This window comes from Mirounga angustirostris, unplaced genomic scaffold (assembly GCF_029215605.1).
Source record: "Mirounga angustirostris isolate CCGP_5_RB_7025 unplaced genomic scaffold, mMirAng1.0.hap1 SCAF_4, whole genome shotgun sequence".
Taxonomy (NCBI): Eukaryota; Metazoa; Chordata; class Mammalia; order Carnivora; family Phocidae; genus Mirounga; species Mirounga angustirostris.
In genome coordinates, this window is record NW_026991712.1 from 19,344,374 (window position 1) to 19,370,319 (window position 25,946).

At 35.5% G+C, this 25,946-nt stretch overlaps 1 protein-coding gene across 4 annotated transcripts in view; it reads right to left on the reverse strand.

Moving 5' to 3' along the window:
* MTBP (MDM2 binding protein) overlaps window positions 1-25,946 on the reverse strand; it is a 79,122-nt gene that overhangs the window by 19,522 nt on the left and 33,654 nt on the right. For 3 of the 4 annotated variants that reach the window (XM_064587954.1, XM_064587952.1, XM_045895971.2), the window contains 6 exons: window positions 24,521-24,694; window positions 22,785-22,892; window positions 14,709-14,870; window positions 9,598-9,715; window positions 5,121-5,276; window positions 2,245-2,340 (listed from right to left, as the gene is read on the reverse strand). In XM_064587954.1, the coding sequence (XP_064444024.1) occupies window positions 2,245-2,340; window positions 5,121-5,276; window positions 9,598-9,715; window positions 14,709-14,870; window positions 22,785-22,892; window positions 24,521-24,694 (814 nt within the window). The remainder of the gene's footprint in view (window positions 1-2,244; window positions 2,341-5,120; window positions 5,277-9,597; window positions 9,716-14,708; window positions 14,871-22,784; window positions 22,893-24,520; window positions 24,695-25,946) is intronic. The other variant, XM_064587953.1, reaches the window with a different exon arrangement.

The window sequence follows — 25,946 nt, forward strand, 5'->3', positions numbered from 1 at the left end:
TTCTTCCAAAAGAACTAATGCCTTTGGAATATGGAATCTGTCACAAGGAAACAAGGCATGTTTCTGCCAAGTAATCAACGTCGTTTTTATGTCCCTTAATATAGGTTATTTGCAATTTTTTCCATTCTACATTTCTTCCAAAAATACTTCTAATATTTATGGTTTTATTGCTATTTTGAATGAGATCTTTTCTCAGAGTGTTTAAAATTGGAAATGGCTGGTTTAGAGGTAAACTAGGCTTTTTATACGTATTTTATCACTGGTCACTTTTCCAAGTTTACTACTTCTAATAATCTTTCAGGTCTCTTCTCTGCAAAACAAAAAATAAAAACAAAAAAATACTTCTATGGTCTCCTTTTCAATACTCTTTTAAAGAGTTTATAACTCTTTTAAGCTCTCTAGTTTTCCTTATTTTAACTGACTAGCCAAAACAATGATTAAAACAGAAACATTCAGCACAATGGGTAAAAAAGAAAAAAGCAGTGATAGCAGGTATCTTTTAAAGTCTTGCATCTGACTTTAATGGGGAATTTAAGTCTGATGCTTGAAAATAAAATAACTGAATATTTTGCCCCTAGTGTCAAACTTACAAACTCTTTAAGTGAAATAAATCTTATTTAAACATAGCAAGGAAACTAAACATTCCTAGAATGCCTTGTTGGGTGGCCTTCCATACCTTCCATATTTTCTCAATTGTACCACCATCTATCCAATGTGCCCAAGCTAGAAACCCTAAAAAAATTCTTGTCATCTCCTTCTTTCTCATCTCCAACATCTAGCTGGTCTAAGGTTCCTTAGATAGCTATTAGTTTGTATTCTCTTTCCTATTTTTCACTGCCTTGATAGCATTTTAGTCCTTCAACATCTGCTTGAAATACTTCAACTCAATTTATCAAAGCCAATGAGATTTCTTTCAATGGCACAAACCCAAGCATATAATTTCATGGTTTAAAATTAAAGGTTTTTTACTCCTCAAAAATAAAGATCAATCTCCCTCCCATGTCACTAGTGACCTTCATGACTTCATAATTTGGTCTTATTATACTACAATACATTTATCACTCTTATTCAAAAATAAAAATCTAGGGGCACCTGGGTGGCTCAGTCGGTTAAGTGTCAGCCTTCAGCTCAGGTCATGATTCTAGGGTCCTGGGATTGAGCCTGGTGGCAGAAGTCTGCTTCTCCCTCTGCCCCTCCCCTCTGCTCATGTGAGCTCTCTCTCTCTCAAATAAATAAATAAAATAAAATAAAATTTAAAAAAAAATAAATAAAAATAAAAAATGAAAAATAAAACAATAGAAATGTAGTTTATCTTCCTAAAATCTGTAACTCTGTACTTTGTTCCTCCCCCAGACATTGCCTTTTCTGCCAGGTACACTCTATTCAGTCTTTCAAAGTTAGTTCAGATTTCCTCTTTGAAACAATCTCAAATAGTTCCTGGCATTTAATTCTTCCATCCACCAGGCAGATATCTGTATTTTAACACTATTTATACTCTACTAAAATTATATGTTTTCTTTCTCCCCTATAATAGTATATGCTTCTTAAGGGCAGAAATAATTGTCCTTTGTATCTTTAGCCTCTGAGTGAATGACTATCCGTATTTTTAAAGTTTACATGAAATAAAGATTAAGTTCACAAGCCAATCAAAATAGGATGTTTCAGGCAAAATATTTTACAAAATGAATCGCCAAGGTCTTGAAAATCTATCATAAAATATTTTATCACCATCACTGAATTTCTCATCCTTGTGAAAACGGTAGATGTGCACATAACCTCAGAAACTGCTAATCCCTTTATACAAGAGAATTCTTTGAAATTTTATTCAAGCTGGTCAATTAAAATTCTAGAAAAATTTACATATAATTAACATATTACAAATGGGAACACATTTCATCTAATAGTTTCTGAGTAATTACAATGTAATTAGTGACCAGGAAATATTAATGTAACCAGTAGTATAAATACACATTTGTAACATAGGGATGAAATTAATTTTGATTAAAACATCTGGTAATAATAGAATATTTAAATGCTTCAAAACTGATCAACCATCAAATGACTTTTTTTTTTTTTTACACAAATTCTTATTTGTGTACACACTGCTTTGTTTTCTGAGATTTTTTGATATACTTTCTCTTTGGCTTTATATCTGCATCATTTTATTACAGATACTCTTCACACTCACAAAAGAAAAGCCTCACCAGCAACATGCAGAAGAGTAAAGTGTAAATAAAAACTTACTCAATCCCATGATAATGACACACTGAGGCTTTTTCAAAAGGTAAACCCTGAAGTTTCCGAGGACTAAGTTCCGGTGTCAGAATAAAAGTCTTTTCCCTAAAACAAGAAGTTTTTCATTTGTATTTAAAGTTTATTTAGTGAAAAAGAGAAAGTTCAAGAAAGCATCTAAAAGACGAAATCTGACTTCCTTCTCTGTAAGTGAATCTTATATGGGATAAAAATTATGTAACATCAGAAAGCATAAGAAAGAAATCAAACAAGGTTAAGCCTAAGTGGGTTCTGTCACCTATATTTTCTGTGCCTCAAGTTTCTGAAGTTATGATGTTATTCATTTCACAAAACTATTCTGAGAAATGGATAAATCAAGAATGAAAAATGATTTGTAGTGGAAATTCAAGAAGCAGCATTATTCCTGAAGGATTCTTTTTCTTGGTGTAGTGAACTAATGTTTATGCATTTAGTTAAGTTCTTTTTTGCAGGGAAATAATTAAAGTCAATTCAAATCTTTTGGTAACAAAAGTATTTACTTCCTACTATAACACATGAAGGATCCAGATTTTTCTTTGCCTGGGAATGTAGGCATCTTGACACCTACTCTAAGAGTTAGCAACCTGTTAAATATCAAAGGATATGGAGACTGCTGACTTCCATTATGCTTTTGAAGTAGATTTCCAATCAGCAGGTATGTGAGAACTAATCATATGGTGAGCTTATGTAAAATATTCATGCTCAACCCCTTCCTTACCCAGACCCGCAGGGGTATATCAAAATCTCAGGAAGAAAAAGGTCACTGTAATTAGGTTAAGCTCTCCTGCTTATTCTAAGAGGCGTCCACTCTCCCCAACCCTCGCCTTTCTCTTCCTGAGTTGAGAGGCACTGTTCTAATGCACTGGATCATGTTCCTGAAGTTCAGAACAGGTCAGATGGGAATGGGAGAAAAATGCAATGGTGCTTTTACAGAGTTAATAGAATGAAATACCAGGGGCCTCAATTCAGAAGACTTGGAAACGGTATATAGAAAGGCAAGCAGATAGTATAGTTCCATGAATAAGTGTGCTCTCACATTTTTTGCCCTATGGCTTTAATAATGAAAACTGCTCACTTGCCACTGAAAATTATTGAGGGTACTATAATAAGCATTTGAAATTATTACATTAAAATGTAAGGCATATGCTAAGTATGAACCTTAGAAAACAGAATTTATATTCTAATCATCCACTTGAAGTGTTTCACAAAAAAATAACACTAATTAATTGCAATGACCCCAGTATTTTGATGACTCACTATTAAAATGCATAATTTCCTAATATAAAATGATTTAGGCATCTAGCATTTCACTTCTTTCCCTTACCTGGGTGTCTTCCATTTCTTATTTCAACACTCTCAGCAACTTTACGTATTTTTCTTTAGATTTACTCACAACCTATTCTTTCCAAAGGAAATGTTTTAATTAATATGTATTTTGTCAGTGTTTAATATTTCTTTGGTATACACACAGGAGTCATACCTGCACTTTCTTTAACATTTCAATAGCTCCTTACATAGGTAGACATTTTAATAAGAGCCCAAAGGTTCTTGATTCATTGTTAGGAAAGCTCATTCTTCAACTTCAATGTTGATAAAAGATTATTGGGTAATGATGTCATTCGTTACTAACACGAAGGAACTGTATCAAATTTCCCTAAATAAAATACCTATAAATTACAGAAAAAAATAGTATCTCCCCTACAAGTGTATCTCCTAACATTGCATCTAGAAAGATAGTCTGTTCAAAAAGAGTACAACCTATATAATTCAGTTTTGGCAAATCTGTTCAACTTTGTCAGTTCACACCTAATGATCTGGAAGGACAATAATCTGATAGCTAAATAGATGAAAAATGTGTATATACTTCTTCACTGTCTTGATTCCCATAAAAAAGATTACCAATCTCTCAAAGCTATGAGGAAAGAAAAATTACACAACTTTTATGTCATTAAGATCATCAAGTCATTAAAACCCATAATTAAGATCCTCAAGCTTTCAAAGTTGCTCCTTCTCTCTCTCTCTCTAGTGAACATTCACATGAAGGCAATATGTCCAGGATTATTTTTGATATACAACTACCTTCAAATAAATCCCTTCCAAAGTATACCTTTAAAATCAATATTTGCCAAAACAAGTTTTGTAGAAGTGATTAAAATGATCTATAATTTTTAAGGTTCTCTGGGAGGTCTTCAAAATAATGGATTAACAATTAAGATGGGATAGTGATCAAATGATTCAAATCTCACAAGTAACTGACATCACAGTTTTACCTGTAATTAAGTCAACTTCAGCAACATCTGGTGTTTATTAACTAGTAACTTAGTGCAAGTTGTCTTGGAAGTCAAATTAGCAGTAAACTATTCATATAGACACTGAGTACTCAGTAATATTATAGTTTCAAAAGCATTTTTATTAAACTTTTCCATTCTCTTCAATTGAAAGGCTGTGCTTTTTGCTAATATTAGGCATGACATGACAATGTCATGACAGGTAATGGCAAAATCAAAACTAGAGAATAATGTAGAAAAATAATTTTAAAAATTTGCAAGCCAAATTATAATTTTTCCTTAAATAGCACTGTCCTTTGTATACAAAGTAGAAGCTACTGACCTCCTTAGGGAATAAACTTAGGTTGCTCTTGCTTTTATTATCCTTGTTTTCCTTATATTCAATAACACAAAATAATAGGACATTCGGCTAAGGTAAAATGTGAGGATTAAGTCCAACTGATAAACATTGGAATCAAACATGTGAATTCTGCCCAAGCAGCATAGGGCATCGATTAACTAAGGAAATGAGATGCAATGTGTTTTAAAAAATTAATTGGCAATTATAAGTTTATAACTTACCCCTTTTGGATCTGTAAAGGCTGAAGATCTCCAATTGGTAACCCATCTGAGGTAAAGAATTTTAGTAATTCTTTAGCGTCCAATAATGTGATCGAGTCCCGTGGACCCTCTTTGTGACCCAGCAACTGTTCAGATGAACGAGGTAATGAACCAGTTCTGAGAAAATAATGTTATGCAGATTATTAAAAGTGGGTTAGAATTCACCATAGTCAGGAAAAGGTGATATGAGCAGAAACCAGAAGAACAGACAAAGAAAACTACAGAACTATATATTTAGGAAAGAAAATAAAGTAAAATCTTTGTGAATCATTTAGTATAAAAGTATATTTTTAAAAATCTGTAGGTCACAGTGAAATTTGTAGTTAACCATGTCAATAATGCTACTATTTAACTAAAATAAACATAATTATATTCTTTATAAATGACATGAGGAGCACCTGGGTGGCTCAGTTGGTTGAGCATCCAGATCTTGATTTAGGCCAAGGTCATGATTTCAGGGTCATGGGATCAAAGCCCCACGCTGGGCTCCACACTGAGTGGGGAGTCTGCTTGAGATTCTCTCTCTCCCTCTGCCTCTCACCCCTGCTCTCTCTCTAAAATAAATCTCTTAAAAAAATAAATGATGGCATGATTATTTAGTAGTGTGAAGTTATCAATTTTATAAAATTTAAATCTAAGTGTTTTGTACGTTCTGAAACCCCATGATCTCATAAATTTTGATGGTAGAGACTGAATGAACTTGAAAGATTTTCTATGAACTTCAAAGATACTTGAAATGAGACAGTAGTCAAGAATCTCTCCCAAGGTCTCTCCTAGCCATGATTATAACATTATGAATAAGCACTGGATCATTATTATACCTGAAATATATACAGGAGTTCATACTTCTCAAACTACTTTAGATACAATATGTTCTTAATCCTCACAAATTTCCTTGACAAAGACAGAACAAGTCTTATCTCAAAATGAACACCTGGAAATAAGTACTTTCTAAAGTGAAAGTCAGCATACCAAACCTAGAAAAGAATTATTACTAATTTCAGATAAAGATACCACCACACATTAGTTTGTATTACAAGCCCAGGGTGACACAGCCATTTAAAATGACAGAACCAGACTGACTCTGAATTAGGTACTATTTCTATCTACACTCTCCCTCTGTAAACCCAAAAAGCTCACAGGAAGTTTAAAAACTGGAAAAAGGAAAATACTTTACTTTCAGAGAATGGTAATGGTTTTATCAAGCACTGAGTCAGACCATGCTATTGCTCTGTCACCAAAGCTTAAATAAACTCTTTTAATACCTGCACAGAAAATTAATTTCATGACTTTCTATTAATACTATTTCCTGATTATTTAATCACTCCAATCAAGCATACTTATTGGTGATTATATGATTAAAATGTTGACATTATGGTTTTAGATTTCTGTTTCTAAAAAGATCAAAAATGTACCAAGAGTGTGTCCCTTTCCCCCTCCTGTCCCCTTTATTTTTAAATTGAAAATATAAATCTAATAAAAATAGTCAAACAAGAAAATACTCAAATGTTTTCTCTGAACTTCATACTCCAAGAAGGTAGGAACTACATTATGAGTTTAATTTAATTTCTATATAGCTATTCTCTAATTGTGATTCACAAGTTTCTTAATGAACATTACTCCTAATCATTTTATAGGCTAGGTGGATTGGGGACATGTATAATTTGCATTTATATAGGACCCTGGACACAAAGATATCAAAGCAATTTCAAAGCCCAGTTTGTGATAAATTACACCACCAAGATACATCTTGGTTTTAAAATCAATCAATCAATTAATAAAATAATAGCACTTTATTTTGTCCAGTGTTTGCAAGGTTACAAAGTATTTTTTCATACATCATCTCATTAAGCATTGACAACTTTGAAGTAGAACTGGGATTGTTATCTCCATCTTACGGATGAGGTAACAAAGTCACACAACAGGTGAGTTTGTCCAAAGCCAAATTCTTTTATTTTATTTTATTATGTTATGTTAATCACCATACATTACATCATTAGTTTTTGATATAGTGTTCCATGATTCATTGTTTGCGTATAACACCCAGTGCTCCATTCGGTACATGCCCTCCTTAATACCCATCACCAGACTAACCCATCCCCCCACCCCCTTCCCCTCTAGAACCCTCAGTTTGTTTCTCAGAGTGCATAGTCTCTCATGGTTCGTCTCCCCCTCTGACTTCCCCCCCTTCATTTTTCCCTTCCTACTATCTTCCTCTTTTTTTAAACATATAATGTATTATTTCCAAAACCAAATTCTTATGACTTCTGAATTTCACTATGTAAAGCATCCTTAATTCTCCAGTTAATCCTATTTTAACACAATACAAATTCTGAAAATATGCAAAGTAACTTTTGTTCCCAACCAAGAATTCAATGACATCTCCCCATACTGTGACGTACTCTCAAGTATTTGAGCACTGACTCTGTAAATATCATTGGAAGATACTAAAAAGAGTTCACTGATGATAATGTATAGACTCAAAATCACTGCGTGTAATTTAGTAATATAGGTATGATTTGAGTAGGAGAAAAGGAGGTAAGGACAGTAAAAGGAGATAGATATACCAATGTAGAATGAGGTAAAAAAAAAAGGTGCAATAAAATAAGCTTCATGAAAGAAGTAATGATATAGTCCTTGGGTGCTTAATGAAGAAAGAGAACACTGAGTTGTAACATTTATAAAAAGCTTAAGAGAAAGGTGATATTTGATTGAGACTATGAATGACAAACAATCTAGTTCAAGATGATGGTGCATTAAGCATCATACAGATAAACCTCTTCACTCAAACAAATGGGAATCACATGATGAAGTACCAGACACTAAATTCCTAAGAAGGTTGAGAAATGAAAGATGAAAAAATGATGGAACAAACAAAAGGGATAAACTAGAGCAAGCATGTAAATGAGAGCTAGAGAGAGAAACTTACAAAAAAATGTAGAATCTGTCTTCTTCCCATCCCACAATGCCACAGTGAGACTCTACACATGGGCTGAGTGACAATGGGCAGAAATCAGGCAATGTATTTTAAGAACCCTACTACAACAGTTGTTCAAGTATCACCCTCCCACACCTCCCCTTATCCCTGCAATTTTATCTCCAAGTGAAAAACAGAGAAACTGCTCTCTGAAGATCCAGAACTAGGTACCTGTCCCAGTCTCCGTGCTGATGCCCCCAGAATAAAGCCCTGTTATTTCAGTCTTGGGTGAAGGACGAAGGCTGCCTACCTTCTGATACCCCCAGAAGTGCCCTAAAGTCTACTAGGTACGCTCCACTCTCCCTACCCACAATATTCAAATGAGAACAGGCGAGAAACATGACTACACATATAGAGAGAAAATAAACACCAACTACCTATATAAACCAGCTTCGTACTAAATTCCGACCTAGTAACAATCAAGGACCATCAGACATGGAAGGAAAGCTACACATAAGAAAAAAACACCAGAGGAGCAAACAGAACAGATACAAGAATAATGAGATCACTAAGGAACAGAGAAAACAAGTTAAAAGGAGATTCCAATTAACATCCTTTTAGTATCTTCTGAATTCTCATTATTAACAAAAGAAGAGATCGCTAATGAAAAAACAGTTGAGAACAAAAAAAAATTATTAGGAATTTAAAGTATGACTATCAAAAAACTTAAAAGATGAAAGCATAGGTCAAGAAAATATCCCAGATGTAGGAGTGCTGACAACACTGACTCCATCTTTGGCCCTCCGTCTCGTTCATGCAATGACCTCTCTTAGGACTACATGTTCCAGGCCCCTTGGAGGTTGATGTGTGCCCTGACCAGGATGTGGAAAGGCTTGTTCTGATCTTCCCTAAAGTTGTTTAGGTTAACTAGGAGAGACAGCCTAGTTTCTTCCCCTTTCTCCTCTCTGGCACACAGATGGCTCCACCAGATCTGTTAAACCCTTTGACCTCACTACAATGACCTCTGCCCATCCCCTCACTCTTATAAAAATCTGTAGATTAAAGTCCGGACTTTGTGGAGAATAGCTGCACAGTGCTGGATTGTTATCTGCTTGAAACCCCGTCAGTAAGTTACTCTGTGTGGAAGGTATGGAATGGTTTGCTTCGTTTTTATATTTCCAAGTGCCTTCTCAGTTTGGAGGATACTTTACTGTCTCTCCTCCACCTTCTAACACCCAGAACATAGAGCAGGAGAGAGAGTCTGGAAAGGGATCCACTAAAATGTTAACAATGATTATGTATACACAAAAGTGTAAGTAGCAGGTGAAGAAGAGCAGTGTTTTCTCAACATCCTACTCTGTAATGCTCTATCTACCTATCTACTTACAGTATGCATGTATTCCTTTAATAAAGGAAATATTATTTCCTATTAAAGCTGGAAAATACTTATATTTCATAAACACAATGTAAGAATTAAGAAAAAAATGCCCATTTAAAAATACTGAGCTATTTAAATATTACCTCATTTTTTGTTTAGTTTTTTCAAAACTTTCCAAATTTTGAAGAACATGCCTTTCTGGCCATTCCAAAGGATTCGTTTCCATTAGATTTGAAGAAGTAGGTTCTACTGAACTGGTGTCTAAAGTGAAAGAAACCTACGTAAGTACTGAAAATTATTAACATATTGAATTTTGCTATATGAAAACATATACATGTAGATAGATCCATCTATCCATGTGCACATGCATATATGTATATATAAAGCCGTGTTGGATTAACTGTGCACTACTTACCTCAGGCATTTATTAAGGATATCTCTGATGGCCGAAACTGTGCAAAATGCCATTGAAAAGTTTTTTGAAATGAAAAAAAAATCACTGTTAAGCTTTGTTTATATTACTGTCTCCTCATAATACAAGTTATGAGCTAGAATTCAGAAAATGAATTAGCACTGTGGAATAAAAGCATAACTTGCTTATTTGTGTGTGTGCGTGTGTGAAATTAGTACTAAATGAAAAGGAGGCAATTCTCTGGAGAATATATTGGATATACTATGTGATTTTCATACCAGAAACAGGAATTAGCAGCATTATCCAGAAAAGTTCATATTTTTGAAAGAGATTACTTCATTCTCAAAAGTATAATAATACAATAAATAACATAGGATGTTCTCAGATAAAGGTTACCTTAGAAAGAATTTTCACTTATCCATTAATGTAAGATGCCTTAACATATACATCTTCAAGTAAATCACTAACATTAAATGTTATTTCACTACTAATAAAATATTTTATACCAGAGTGTGTTTATCCTTCTAGCTAGTATGTTGCAATGAACTGAGATTACTAATAACACTACAATTCGTATCAAAAACATAAAGGGACAGCTTCCATTTGCATTATAAATTATTAGTACATCCAAACTATTTTAACACTGTCAAAATTACTAACTGTACAACTTTTTGGATTCCCAAAATATCTGGTTTTTAATATTGTTTTGAGCTATTACACACTATTCTAATAAACTAACTGAAAATTACTGGACATTAGTTGTCTGACTATTAATTCTGACAAAAATACCATTTTATACTTTGAAGTCTTACAAAATGGTGATTTGGTAAAGGAATTTTTATACAAAAAAGAAAACACTTAAACATAAAACCGAAGCCAACTGCTTGTTATTTTCCCTTTATTCATTAAACTACTTAACCTTGAACATTTTAAAATATCTTTAATGACTACATTGCATTGCCCCCACCAAACACCATCCAAATATACCACTTCCCATTTCATAATAAGGGTAGTGAAATACTATTTTATATAGCAATAAACTTTATAATAAAATAATCTACTTTTTAATGTTGACATGGCTTTCCACTAAAATCATAAAGCAAATATCATTAGCAGATCTGAACAGTTAGATGCTGAGAACTCAAAAGAACACAAGTCATGTTAAATAAAAGTAAACATTAATTGTTCTAAATATTACAATATAATTAATTATTAGCATTGACTATACAATTTACATAAATATAAATGACATAGGCTAAATAGTAAGGAATGGATGGACAAACATTCATATGTACTTTTGGGTAATAATTTAATACAATTCTTACAGGAAAGTAAGACACAATATTTTATTTATGTGGCAGTCAGGACACTAGGACATGCTGACAACCAAAAAGCATAAAAAGGGCCTCTGAGAAACCAAGAACACTGCTTTTTTTTGTTTTGTTTTTTTTTTAAGTGTTTTACTTTACAGGAGAAACAGAGAAATGGAAGTGATGCAGTAGGGACTCAAATACCTGCCCTACACAAATCAAAGCAAACACAAAGGAAGTAATACAGCAGGTGATAATATGTGCATAGTAACAGAGGCCATCATAGCCTTACATACACAAAGCCTTACAATCACAAAGAAAAGGTTATATTATAATTGGCATATTCTGTTTAATAAAGCAAGAATTATAAACACATACCAGAAGATTCTTTTTTTTTTCTAAGATTTTATTTATTTGACAGAGAGAGACACACAGCGAGAGAGGGAACACAAGCAGGGGGAGTGGGAGAGGGAGAAGCAGGCTTCCCGCTGAGCAGGGAGCCCGATGCAGGGCTCGATCCCAGGACCCCAGGATCATGACCTGAGCCGAAGGCAGACGCTTAAAGACTGAGCCACCCAGGCGCCCCTAGAAGATTCTTATGAAAATATTTGAAATAATAAAACTGTGATCTTATAAAATTACCTAGAAAACTCATTTATGCAGTGTTGTTTATGTGCTCCAGTGGCCTGAGGTAAAGGAGAGAGCTGCTGCATTTTGAGTTCAGATATTACATTTGGCATTGTGAAGGTTTTTAGCAACTTTGTGGCAATGAGTATAGAAAATGGTTAGATCAAGACATTTTGTCCATGCTGATTTTCATGTTACACATGCTAGAGTGCTATAGTTTTTATACACACAAAAAAAGGGAAAACAATAATCTTGATGATTACCAATAATTCCTAATGAGCATGGTTATTAAAGAATGGGATCGGAATATGAAACATGATTGACCTTATTGGTTCCTTTGCTGTATAATTTGCATCTAGATGTATTTACTCAAACAAAAGCTACGGATGTTAAAAATCACAACTCCATTCTTAGGAGTCATGTTCAAACGTATAACCTGTCAAATTTCATTTCAGGCTCTAAAAAATCTTCAGGGTTTCTTTCATTTGTTCAGTATTATTTTGGGAGGAATGAAATATGCCAGGTACGGTACTAGGCTCTAGGGCACTGAAGAAAGCAAGTAGGCACACTCCCTACTCTCAGAGAACATATGGTTCACAGTGAAGACAAATAGTTAATAAATAATTACATCTATAGTATATAATTTAACATAGGAAAAATAACTTAAAGAAAGATACAGAAGATGAGTACCACTGGAAACAATTTAAAATGAGGAAGGTCTGGGAAAGCCTCTTAGAGGAAGTAACACTTAAGTCAAAATCTAAAGAATGACTATCAATTAATCAGGTAAAGACTGGGAGAAAAGTATTCCGGAAAGAGAACACCGTGTGTGTCAAGTTCCCGAGGTGGAAAGGAAGGTGACGTGCTCAAGGAATGGAAAGACTGTGGCACCAAGGAAACAGAAATGTGACACTGGAGGAAGCCAGAAAGAGTGTGAGGGCAGACATCTTTTAGGGTTTTTGTAAGCCGTATTAAGGATGACACATTCTACGTACAATAGAAAGCAATGACAAAGGTTTGAGCAAAGGAGTGATATAATCTGATTTACATTTTAAGATGAGCACCCCTGTAAGCTCAGGGTGTTAATAGTGTCCTAGGACTTGATTTTGTATGAGTAACTATAAGACACATTTCCATACTTACAGAAAAACCCGTGCAATGATCACAGCCCTTCCTACCTTGTAACTGTTAACTCCTGCACAAATTCTCTGAGTAAGCCAACTTTTCTCTGGAACTCAGTCTGCCCTTTCTTACCTCTATGACTCTGGGTATTCAGTTCCTACCTCCTGGAAAATCCTATCTTCTCCACTCTACCCAGATCCTATGCATCACTGAAGGCCTACATCCAAGTCCCTTTGCTCCTAACAAAATGTTCTGTGACTATCCTACCCTAGTTATATTCCTTGCCTCTAAATTCACATTCATTTATTTAAAAACAAATATATAGCACTTCACATCAGGCAACTTTCTAAGCAATTTATAAATAATACCTTTAATCCTCATAACAACATATGTCATCTCTCATTTAAAGATGAAAAAAAACCTGAGGCTCAGAGAGGTTAGAAAACTTGCCCAAAGTCATACAGCATGTAAGCTGCAGAGCTGCATCCAACCTTGTTAGTCCAGCTCCAGAGCCCAGGCTGCAACCAAGAAACTGTGTCTCTCATTTACTGAACACATGCCCCCATTTACAAGTAACCTTGCACTGTCTCCAACACCTGTCAGATTATTCTGCACTGTTATTGACCGTTCGTACTGATATGTCATGATGACAATCATGATAATACAAACAGCTAATAGTTCTTTGGCATTTACTGTGTTCTTATATGCATCAACTCATCTAATCCTCACAATAACCCTAGTGAGTGGGTAATATTATTAAGCCCATTTTATTTTATTTTATTTTATTTTTTAAAGATTTTATTTATTTATTTGACAGAGAGATAGACAGAAGAGCACAAGCAGAGGGAGTGGCAGAGGGAGAGGGAGAAGCATGCTCTGCACTGAGCAGGGAGCCCGATGCGGGACTCGATCCAGGGACTCCAGGATCATGACCTGAGCCGAAGGCAGACGCTTAACCATCTGAGCCACCCAGGCGCCCTATTAAGCCCATTTTAAACATGAGGAGGCAGAGGCAGGGATAGGTGGGATAACTGCCCAACGACACTCAGAGAACACGTGACAAAACTCAGACTTGAGCCCCGGCAAGCGAGCTCCCGAGCCTGGGCTCTTGAAATGGCACTGTGTGCTGCATTTATATTTTGTTTTTGAAATAGATCATAACCTACTGAAAGTCAAGGATCCAAATTTTTACTTCTATGTATACCTTTATGGTGTCAAACAGAGAAAGGTACCCCACAAACATTACTGTTAACTTGACTCTTTGGCTATTTTCTTATTGACCAATGGAATAAAAATGATTCTCAAGGAATAAAAACAAAAAATTACCCTGTACGTTTAAAATGCCAGGCAATCATCAAATGCTTTCCTGCTAGATCTTGTAAAGCTTCACTGTATCCAAATACATCACAAGAATAGGAACCAGGAAAAGACAGAGTTGCAAGTTAATATAGAAATGATTTCCTGCTCCTTCAGTGAAGTTTGGTGACCGTTCCTACTACAATGAATGGCAAATGCAGAGCATCTTATTGTAGGTAGTTTTAACTATAGTCAACTTATTGTGTAGGTTCTACTATTCTCATCTTCCGAAAATATGGCTTAGTAGAAATCTGCCCATTCTAGGAGCTTAGTAAAATTAATAAGAGGAATCACCTTAAAGTGCTTCTCCCTCTGCTCAAAAACAATTATATTAAACATGCTTAATGAAAGAAGTGACAGAAATTTTTTAATGTTTAAATGATGAGAAATACATACAAAAAGAACCAGTATTCTACAAAAAACTTACCATTTAACATATTGGAGGTTTTAATTTTGTCTGTCTTTATTGGAATTGTTTTAGGTATAAAGGCATCAAAACGATCTAAAAAGCGTTCCCTTGTGAGTATTAATAGACTTTTGAGTTCATCAACTGAAACTACTTCAGGCTGCTTTGCCAACTTTCTCCTTTCTGTAAGACAACAAAACAGTATGATTAACCATATAACTATTATTTTAAAGACTCTCAAGAAGTGCATCTATTACGCTTTCATGATAAATATTTTCAAAAGTAAAACAGTTGAATTTCTCCAGCAAATCAACATTCCTATGTAGGTTTTCATTTTAACCCAATTTGTAGGTAATGATAGAATTTCCAGTTATGTGTGATAAACAAAAATAAAGTAATCTGTTCACACCATGAGGTGATGAATGGTAAAGGCAACTTTGCAAGTTTTCAGAATATACCGCAGAGCACTAAGAACGTTGGTGTTTACGTGAAAATAAAACTTGTAAGACTTTGAGTTAAATGTGGTAGCTTGGCCACTTCCATCTGTTTCTTCTCCTTCCCCAAACCTAAACTCACAGCAAAGGAATTTAAAAAAGGACAACAAAAGCAGAAACAATAAATAATGAGAGTTTTGGACATTTTGGAAGATAAGATGATGGTGGAGTGGTAGCTGAGTTGGTGCAGCAGAGGGAGGGTCAATTGGGTACCTAGAGAGGCACTCCTATGAGGTATTAGGAAGATGATGGCGAGACAGGCTAAAAGAGGACTGCGTGCATGGATGTTTAGGGAAGGAGCAGTTAGAACTAAAGGTCTTTATACCCCACCCTCCAGCCTTCACAGCCAGGAGACTCTGTTCTCATTTTTTTTTTTTTTTGGTAGAAGCTGAAAAGGAGTCCCAGTCCAAGCAGCATCAGGCACACTGAAAGGTAGCACTGAAACTGGAGTTAAAACTGGGGGACTAAATAGAAGTGTACATACTGAGGGGTCTGATTCCAAGCCCCGTAGCGGGAAAGCTAGCAGCTATAAATGCTCCACTAGAAAGATTAAGGAGTCCCCCTTTTGAAAAACTGAATGCCCCTGGAGGAAAGAGCTTCGTCCTGATATTGAAGTGCAGGTAGGGATAGGAGCTCACAACCAGGATGACTTGTCACTCTACCACTCTACACTGCAGCTTGCCAGATGGTATATTAGAGCAAGGTATGTAAAGCTTCCCATTTAAAACAGTACAGACAGAAAAGAATCACCAGACATTTAAGGAACATAGTGATTTGGGACACTTGGGTGGCTCTGTCAGTCAAGTGTATGCCTTCAGCTCAGGTCGCAATCCCAGGTTCCTGGGATTGAGTCCCTCATCAGGCTCCCCATCAGGCTCCCTGTTGAGCAGGGAGCCTGCTTCTCCCTCTGCCTGCAACTCCCCCTGCTTGTGCTCTCTCTTTCTCTCTCTTTGTGACAAACAAATAAATAAAATCTTAAAAAAAAAAAAAAAAGGAACACAGTGATTCGATGTTTATAGCAGCAATGTTCACAATAGCCAAACTATGGACAGAGGCCAGATGTCCATCGACAGATGAATGCATAAAGAAGATGTGGTATGCATGTGTGTGTGTATTTATATGGCATTTATATATAAATAAATATATATAGGAATATTACTCGGTCATCAAAAAGAATGAAATCTTGCTATTTGCAATGATATGGATGGAACTAGAGGGTATAATGCAAAGTGAAATAAGTCAGTCAGAGAAAGACAAATATCATATAATTTCACTCATATGTGGAATTTAAGAAACAAAACAGATGAATATAGGGCAAGGGAAGGAAAAATGAAGTAAGATGAAAATAGAGAGGGAGGCAAACCATAAGAGATGCTGAACTCTAGGAAACAAACTGAGGGTTGCTGGAGGGGAGGCGGGTGGCAGAAGGGGTAACTGGGTGATGGGCATTAAGGAGGGCACTTGATGTAATGAGCACTGGGTGTCATATGCAAAAGATGAATCATTAAATTCTACCCCTGAAATTGATAATACAGTATATGTTAACTACACTGAATTTAAATAAAGAATTAAAATTTAAAAAAAAAGAAAAGGTGTTGAGGAAAGAGGGGACTCTGCATTTCCATAGTCTTACGTTTACACATATAAGGAAGGACTTTGATCCAGTAACACTTCTAGCTCCTATCTCCCTCCTGTCACTCACTGAGCTAGTCTGGAGAAGAAACAAGGCATGCTCTGATCAGATCCTTCTCTCCAACTTTCCTCTGAGCTAGCAAGTCCTCAGGATGCATGCTCTCTACAACGCGGTAACCCTGCCCCCACAGGGTTGATCTTCATTTGCCTAGTTCTTCATTCAAGGGGGGGAAATTCAATTCTGGGTGTTCAGAAAACTCACCTGGCCAAGATCTAAAAAGTCATATCCTTCAATACAGCTTTTATCTGTTATTTATCTCCATCAGTGTGTTTCTTAGTTTTATTTTTCAATTGGTTCCAACTTTGGGAGAGTAAGGGGGTTTATTTATTGGGACCCTCAAAATAGAAAAAGTCCAAGATGAAAAAGAGAGACTAAAGCAAGCAAAAAGGAAAAAGGAGCCCAGCAGAAACAAAAACACTGCAGGGAACAAAAGAAAGCTTGCTATAATTAATATTCTCGTAGAACTAAGAAAAGATACTACACCCCATGAAACAAGTACAGGATTCTTTAATAAAGGAACAGATGATGAACAAGAAAAGACTTTTAAAAATTAAGTATATGAGAGCTCAAATTTTAAACATTCCATAAAAGGGCTTAAAATAAAATGGAAGATATTGCCCAGAAACTAGAACAAAAAGAAAACAATATGGAAATAGGAAAGAAAATTAGGTGTTCGGTGCAGAAAAGTAGGTATTCTGTCCAGGTATTTTTTATATAACTAATAAAAGTTCTAGAAAGAAAAAAAAACAGAAAAGGAAAGAAAAATTATTAACATTTTCAGGTTTAAGAATGTGAATCTTCTATTGAAATGGCTCATCAAATACATAGCTTAATAAATTGAGGACAGAGAGAGAGGACAGAGAATACATACACACCATGATTCAGAGTAAAGCTTCCAGGGCCAAAGCTTCTGAAGATAAACATTCTAGAAAGGGGTTAAAACAAAGAAACCAAAAATAAACACTATAAAGAATAAGAATAGAATTGGGTTTCTCAATAGGAACACAGTCACACAGAAGATAATAAAGCAATGTCTTCAAAATTCTGAAGGTAGATGATTTTCAACCTAGGATTCTTTATGACCTATCAGTCAAGTGAAGATATTTTCAAATACGCAAGAGCTTAAAAAAATTTACGCCCCATGAAGTTTTACTCAAAGTAGTTACTGAAAGATATGCTCCAACCAAACAAGGGAGCAATCCAAGAAGAAGGACAAGTGGTCTAGAAAAAAGGAGACTCCAAAAGAGGAGAAGAAGATAGAGAAGTCTCTAAAATGTTCCGTTATCAGAACAAAATATTAAACACTCTGAAAAAATAAAGAGAAATAAAAAGGAACTGCTGTGTTTGAACATACAATGAATTTAATGATAAGTGTGTAGAAAAATGTTGGAGCCTCTGGAAAAACATAAAAATACTTTGCCACGGGTGCCTGGGTGGCTCAGTTGTTAAGCGTCTGCCTTCAGCTCAGGTCATGATCCCAGGGTCCTGGGATCGAATCCCTCATCGGGCTCCCTGCTCCACTGGAAGCCTGCTTCTCCCTCTCCTGCTCCCCCTGCTTGTGTTCCTGCTCTCACTCTCTCTCTGTCAAATAAATAAATAAAATCTTAAAAAAAAAAAAATTTGCCTGTACAGACGAATGGGCAAATTAAAAATGATCATCAACCATAAGAAAAACAAAGATGATACAAGAGTGATAATCATCGTATATTACATGACTCAGTGGTAAACTTATGCATATAGTGATAATAATGTTAAAACTAACCACTGATTTAACCAAAATTCATGACTTCATTGTAAAGGGTAGAAAGGGAAACTGAAGATGATATGAGAAAGCTAAATGTTTATCTTTCATAGTTAGATGCTAAGATAATGTCTGAAATTTGCAAATTAATAAACAGCAGCATACGCATACTAGTAACAAAAGTGGAGGAAATGTTAGGAAAACCAGCTGGGACAGCTGCGGGTCACTGCCTACAGACGGAGACTGAAAGATGGAGAGGAGACCGTAGGGTACTGCTGGTTTCCACATGAAGTTTTTCAATACCATTTACATCTTAAACTAGACCCATGTATTACTTTTATAAAAATATTCCACTTTTTTTTTAATATAGTTTTTTTTTTAAAAGATTTTATTTATTTATTTGAGAGAGAGAGAATGAGAGAGAGCACATGAGAGGGGGGAGGGTCAGAGGAGAAGCAGACTCCTCGCTGAGCAAGGAGCCCGATGCGGGACTCGATCCCGGGACTCCAGGATCATGACCTGAGCCGAAGGCAGTCGCTTAACCAACTGAGCCACCCAGGTGCCCAAAAATATTCCACTTTTAAAACACTTCTGGACTAATAACATTTTCTTCTATAATAAAATAGTAAATTGTAAATGCACAGAGAATTCACTCCAACATTTATTAGGTACTGTCTACAAAGCACTGTGCTGTGCCCTCAGACACAGAGGATTAGAACCCATTACCATATGAGGTTGAAACATAAATAATGCAAGAGAGTAGGCTGAGAAGGAAATAGCCAGCCTAGAGGCTCTACTTTAGAACATCAGCTTTACAACGATGCCTCTGCAAAATCCCACCATAGCAATGTGGATATTGGTAGGGTCATTCCAGTTGTGATCCAAGGTAAGTTACACATGGTTCCTGCACTCAAGAACATTGGTAATGGTAAAGTAAGACTGTAAAATATGCTGCTATTATTACATCTTCTTGGTGAGAAAATAAAAAGCTTTATTGCCAATCTGCTGGGAGCCATCTAAATGAAAAGTTATCAATGGTTTGTTTTCATCTGAAAGATGCACAATAGGTAATGTGCTTCAGAATTTAGCTCTACATTTTTATTAATGTTAAAAATAAACTTAAATCATGAACCGGACCATGCTTATTAAAGTAGTCAATTATATTATGAAATTGGGCTATTTGGAGAGTAGTGTAAGACTTCCTCCTGGCCTTAATGACCGAAAAAGAAAGAGGAAACAGATGAAGTTTAACAAGGTTATGAGCAGAATAATTTACCTAGGCAAAAAATATTCTCTACACAAATGAATTTGCACACAAGTGAGAAAATATTTGGGAGAAAAATATTTGACTAAAGTCTAAAAATGAATCAGCAAAAGAATACTATTCCTAAAAAGCTAGCCATAACTTGGGATCTATTAAATAAAAAGATAGAGTAGAATATTCAAAAGTACCAGAGACTGAGTGTCAATCAGGTTTGTACTAGGTTCTATAAATTTAAAACAGATGTGGGAAACTCAGAGGAATGACTGCAATACTGGAGCAAAATGACAACCCTGTTGTTGTTTTGGTATTTGTTTTGCATCATACTGAATAGTCTTTTATTTAAAAATTGTCTAGCATTCTTAAACTTTTTCTTTAAAAATCAGTGAAACAAGATACTTAATATTTCCAAATTCAAAGTTACAAACCACCAAAAAACCAAGTAAAAAAACTTATAAAATTATAAATATCATTCTAATATTATTAATATAATTTTTAAAAAATAAAACTACTGGAAGTAATTATTCTAAAAAATTAAACCATAACAGAAACTTTATTTGATTTTTGTGTTATTTTAAACAACAAAGTGTCTCGATAATGTATGTACATTTTCATGCAAACTTTTCCAGTTGCTCTTTCTGATTCAGTACTGGGGCAGAGAAATAGTGGGGAGATAGTAAGTCTACTCCATGTCTTGTTGATAATTTTGAAGGAAAAAAAAAAATCTTCTTGAACAACTTCTTATTTTACAGCAAAGGCTATAATCTTTGTATTGATTTTGAATTGTTGATTTTTCCCCAAAGAAAGCTGTTCATTAGTTACATTAGTTTTTAGTACATTAGTTTTTACCATGTGTAAATTAATTAACTATATCACTTTCACTACTTTTATATTTATATATCACTTCTTTGAAAGTCACTGAAATACACTCAGACATTCTTATATCAGAAACTTCGTTTTGCTGTCATCTTGTCTTTGGAGATACAGGAATTCTGAACAGATGCAACTTTACCCCAAATTTTTAATCCAGTATTGACTCTCTGGGTAGAGAAGAGGTTGGTTCAGCTAGTATTTCCATCATAAACTGATGAACTGGATCACTAATTTTATCATGATGTAATGCTTTGGACTGCAAACTGGTCATTTCATGGATATGCCTAGGGCTGGTATCTCCAGCAGCTACTAGCTGTAAGGTTTCCCCCAACTTCAAGCCCCCTCCTTGTCCTTGCACCTTGCCGAGAGCTGCGGCATCCTTAGAGCTGCGGTACCGCTCAGCCGCTGGTGCTCCTACACTTTCGGCATTTATTGAGCACTTCCGTTTCTGCTTCCCGCAGCAGAGCTTCTGATCACACCTGCAGGCAGCAGTCTAGTTAGAGCTGTCAGTATTTCCCTTCCCACCTAAACAGGAGAGCTAACTCTTCCTACCCAAAGCAGAAAAGCGTCAGCTTCAGAGAGCAACCTATTCTTCCACTCTGGCAGATTTTCGGGTTGGAAGGATGAGGAAGAGAGGTGAAGATGAAGGAGAGAGGAGATGTTGAGGGAACTAAGTTACAAAGAGCTGCAAAAGGCTTAAGGCAAGGGAGCAGGGCCTGACGATGCGTTTAGCGGGGACAGAACAAAGTCAAGAGGTAAATAATACTGCAGGTTGATATTTGAAATAAAGATTTTCCAGCCACAAAAATACTATTCCAGTATTTATTCTTTTTCTTGGTTTTAACATGTACTACTTTTTATTGAAACTGATTTGCCTTTCTAACTATATTTTCCTTGAGCTAATATCATTGATACAATTAAAAAAAAAAAATCAATGGTTGGAGAAGTTCAAGACTACACAATCACCCTGATTTGTACAACTGAAAAAGTAGGTAATTCTTAAAGAATAATTGAGACCAAGTATCCTAAAATTATTTTCCGTTGAATAAAACAGGCTACTGAATTGAAGATATTTTTAAAATGCTTTTAAAGGATGATAGTTTTTATTTTATAATGTATCTAATTAATTCTAATATCATTTTTTCATATGCTACTCAAGAGGCCTCACAATTTGAATCAATTTCTTAAAAATTCCCTATCAGTTACCTTAAAATAAGTTTATATTAGGTACTAATGAATGATTATTTATTAAAAAATGTTAAGACTGATACCAACTAAACATTCAGTAATAGAGGTAAAACCTTAAACTATGACCCTTGGAAAAAGTGTTAATTTCCTGAATAAGGAAAAATCCATAATGCTAACTTTACTCTGCACATATGTGAAATGTGTTATTATTAATAGTCATGGTTAAAGTCTAAGAATCAATGCTCAAGTTAGCATATTAATTTCTCTGTAGTTGTATTTCCCTCTATTTGTAGTCTTTAACCTCCTGATACAACCAAAAATATAAAATGAGGAATTTTATAAAAAATTCATATTAATCAGAATTAAAAAACCATAGCTACCTTTTTCAGTACACAGTTAAAAAGAATGGAATACAAAATTTTCCTAAAGAAATATTTTTATAGCGGTGCCTGGGTGGCACCGTCAGTTGAGAATCCGACTCTTGAATTCAGCTCAGGGTCGTGAGATCGAGCTCGGTATCGGGCTCTGTGCTCAGTGAGGAGTCTGCTTGAGACTCTCTCTCCCTCTGCTGCTGCTGCTCCGCCCTCTTTCTCTCTCTCTCAAATAAGTCTTTAAAAAATATACTTTTACAAATGTTATCAGTGATATATGAATAAATAGGAAGATTCTGAATCTGGTGGAAAAAGGCTGCAGACCTTTTCTACTCTGCATCACCTCTATCAAGAATAGTTCTACAAATGAGCATTATACCTAAAAGACAAAGTAAGAAAAAGTATGACAGTAACAATGCATTGCTGAACAAGTCAACATTCTTGGAGTAAAATGAAATGTACAAATCATTACTTACTCAGACATTCTCTCAAAGCCAAAGCTTGAACATTAGCTAACTGTTTCTCTCTCTGTATAAGTTGCTCGCCAGAAAAATGTGGAAGTGACAAGAAGTCAAAAGGAAAGCCTGAGAAATAGAGAAAAGTATTAAGGATGTTCTATGACAATAATGTTCCGTTCCCAGAAAATGTGTTATTATATAATTTTTTAAAAAAAAGCCAGTTACTCAACTCTCCTGCTCTTGCTTATTTCAAAATAATAATTAAGATGCAGAAATTAGGCATACTAAATTATTTTGCATTTTAAACCCTGACCTGTCTCTTAAATTGAGGGAATTTAGGTAACAGTAGAATTTCCCCCATCACATTTTCTTTTATGGCCTCAGCTACTGAAAGTCCTACACAAAGCACAGAGGCAGTATGGCAGCTCGTCTCTAAAGATGCTCCCAATCAACCACACTTACTATTCACCCATTGTGTAGTCCTTCCACAATGAATCCAGGTTAGCTCTATGAAATCAAAAAGGTACTACGGTAAAAGTGACAGTGAATGAGTTCAGGCTAGGTCAAAAAACCTGGAGGCTTCTTACAACAATGCTCTAAGAGAAGATAGCAACCAGGTAAGAAATCAGACTACCCTGAGACTATAGTGTTGTAAGGAAGCCCAAGTTGGCTATGAAAACAGAGCCTGTGAAGAGAACGCCAGCTCTCATCTGTTCCAGCCATCCTAACCCAGGAGCCAAACAGGTGGGTGAAGAAGTCATCTTACACAACAAGCTCCGTTAAGTCTTCAGGTGAATGGAGCCCCAGCTTTATGTGGCTGCAAACGTAAGTGGGACTTTAAAATAGAACCATCCAGGGCGCCTGGGTGGCTCAGATGGTTAAGCATCTGCTTTCGGCTCAGGTCATGATCCCAGGGTCCTGGGATCGAGTCCTGCATCAGGCTCCCTGCTCAGTGCAGAGCCTGCTTCTCCTTCTCCCTCTGCCATTCCCTCTGTTTGTGCTCTTCTATCTCTCTATCAAATAAATAAATAAAATCTTTAAAAATAAATAAATAAATAAATAAATAAAATAGAACCATCCAGCTGAGCCCAGTCAACCCACAGGACTATGAAAAGTCATTTTTAAGTTAAATTTGGAGTGGTTTGTCATCTACTGATGGATAACCAAAACTTGGAACTTGGTGAAAAAAAAAAAAGATGGGCAATAAAATGGAACAAGATGCTTGAGAGGAAGTATGTAAAAATGAGAGATAAATTATAGAAAAATATTATCTGTTTTAAAGTGTGTTTTAAAGTGGAAAATACAAACAGGATGCCTGGGTGGCTCAGTCGGTTAAGTATCTGCCTTCAGCTCAGGTCACAATCCCAGAGTCCTGGGATCTAGCTGCTTATTGGGCTCCCTGCTCAGTGGAGAGTCTGCTTCCCCCTCTGCCCCACCCCCTCATGCTTCCACACGTGAGCTCTCTCTATGAAATAAAAAAATAACACCTTTAAAAATAAATAAATAAAGTGGAAAATACTAAAAATTTCCTATTTGGAATCAAAGGCTGACCTACTAAATTTTACTAAGTATAATGAAAAAGGGATTAATTATGTGTACTTTCAATTGTTCATATATGCTATAATATGTTCAAAATAAAAGGTAAAATGAAAGTGAAATGGAGTTTGGGGAAAATAAAATCATTAAAAACCACATAAGTTAACTGCATACACAAACAAATATAAAAACGTTTTCCACCTAAAATTAATACTTACTCAGTTTGGCTTCTTCTGTCCTTGCTTTCATCTTTCCATGAATTAAACTGAGTGCAAATGAGCCATTGATCTGGTTGGCTGAGTGAATCAATGTGGCTTTACATTTTCTATTGCCATTACCTTGTAACAGGAGATAATAGCTAGAACACTCTCCTTTCACTTCAACATCTGGAACTAAACAAAAACAATTATTTTGTTAAGTATGTGAAAATTCAGCATGCAACATGGCAGAATCAGTCATTTGACCCATAGGATATAATGATTTTCTATGTTATTTGAAAACAAGCTCTTATGCAACCTCTTTTGGGTAGCACTTGTTCATTTAAGTCAGAAAACTGAAAGCAGAGGATCATAACAAAAATGATATAAAGCCTACACACTTTACTTTAAAACGATGTGTCCTTGTTCATTACCTTTTGATATGGCCCACTAGACTTCCACGATATCTTTCTTATATGACCACACCCATAATGTACCAACTACTATTTCCAGCTTCTTTTTCTTTAAAATGGAATTAACTGACCCCTGTGAGCACACACAAAATTCCACTGGTGCAGCAGAAGTGTACAGATACACTCCAAGGTAGCTTTTCAGTCCCTGCAGTGGGCATCCATAATGTATTTTACAGAGGGAATGGAGAGCATTCATTAATCTGGCATGCCAGTTACATGAAGGTCACTTAAGACAGCTTCTTGTATTTTTAAAAACAAATCAAGTGAGGGTTATATTGAAGGTCAAAGAAAAACTGTGAAGCCTTTGAGATTAAAAATAGAAGTAGAGTCCCTTTTTTGTTGAAGATGGTAAATGGACATAAGCATTCATTTTTACTATCTCCTGAAATTCCACAAAATGATAATAAAGAGATTTTTAAAATAGCACAAATCTACAAGGACTAATATCTAACAGAAGAGACAACAGAAACTAATTTTGAAAGCCGGAAAGCAAATGAATAATTGGTAACAGACTGCTAAGGAAGCTGAGAAAAACTGGACAAGGCTTAGAAGCAACATAATTTATACTACAGCCCCTGACAAGACTCTGGGATGATGGTCCCAGACGGCACTGGAAGCAACATGAAGGTAAAATAGGAAAATAGGTTGAAGTCTGTGAGTGAGGTGAAGTCTGGCAACCTGACCAGTCCTTATTCTATTGAGGCACATGATTGTCCTTTTCCCAGTCCAGAAGACTAGTGGCTTATTTTCTGCAGAAAGTAAAACAAGGTGTCTCTGGCCTGAGAGATACTGGACAGAGAGTAGGGTTAGAGTTAATTATCAGTGGATTAAGCATGTACTTGTATATTGAATATTGAGATCCTTTGCCCTACTTCACCTATATAACTTCTAGAATTTTGGAAGCCAGATAACAGAATTGAGCTTTCTTTTGGAAATGTGGTCAGTCCTAGAGGAAAGACCGAAGAATCCCAACA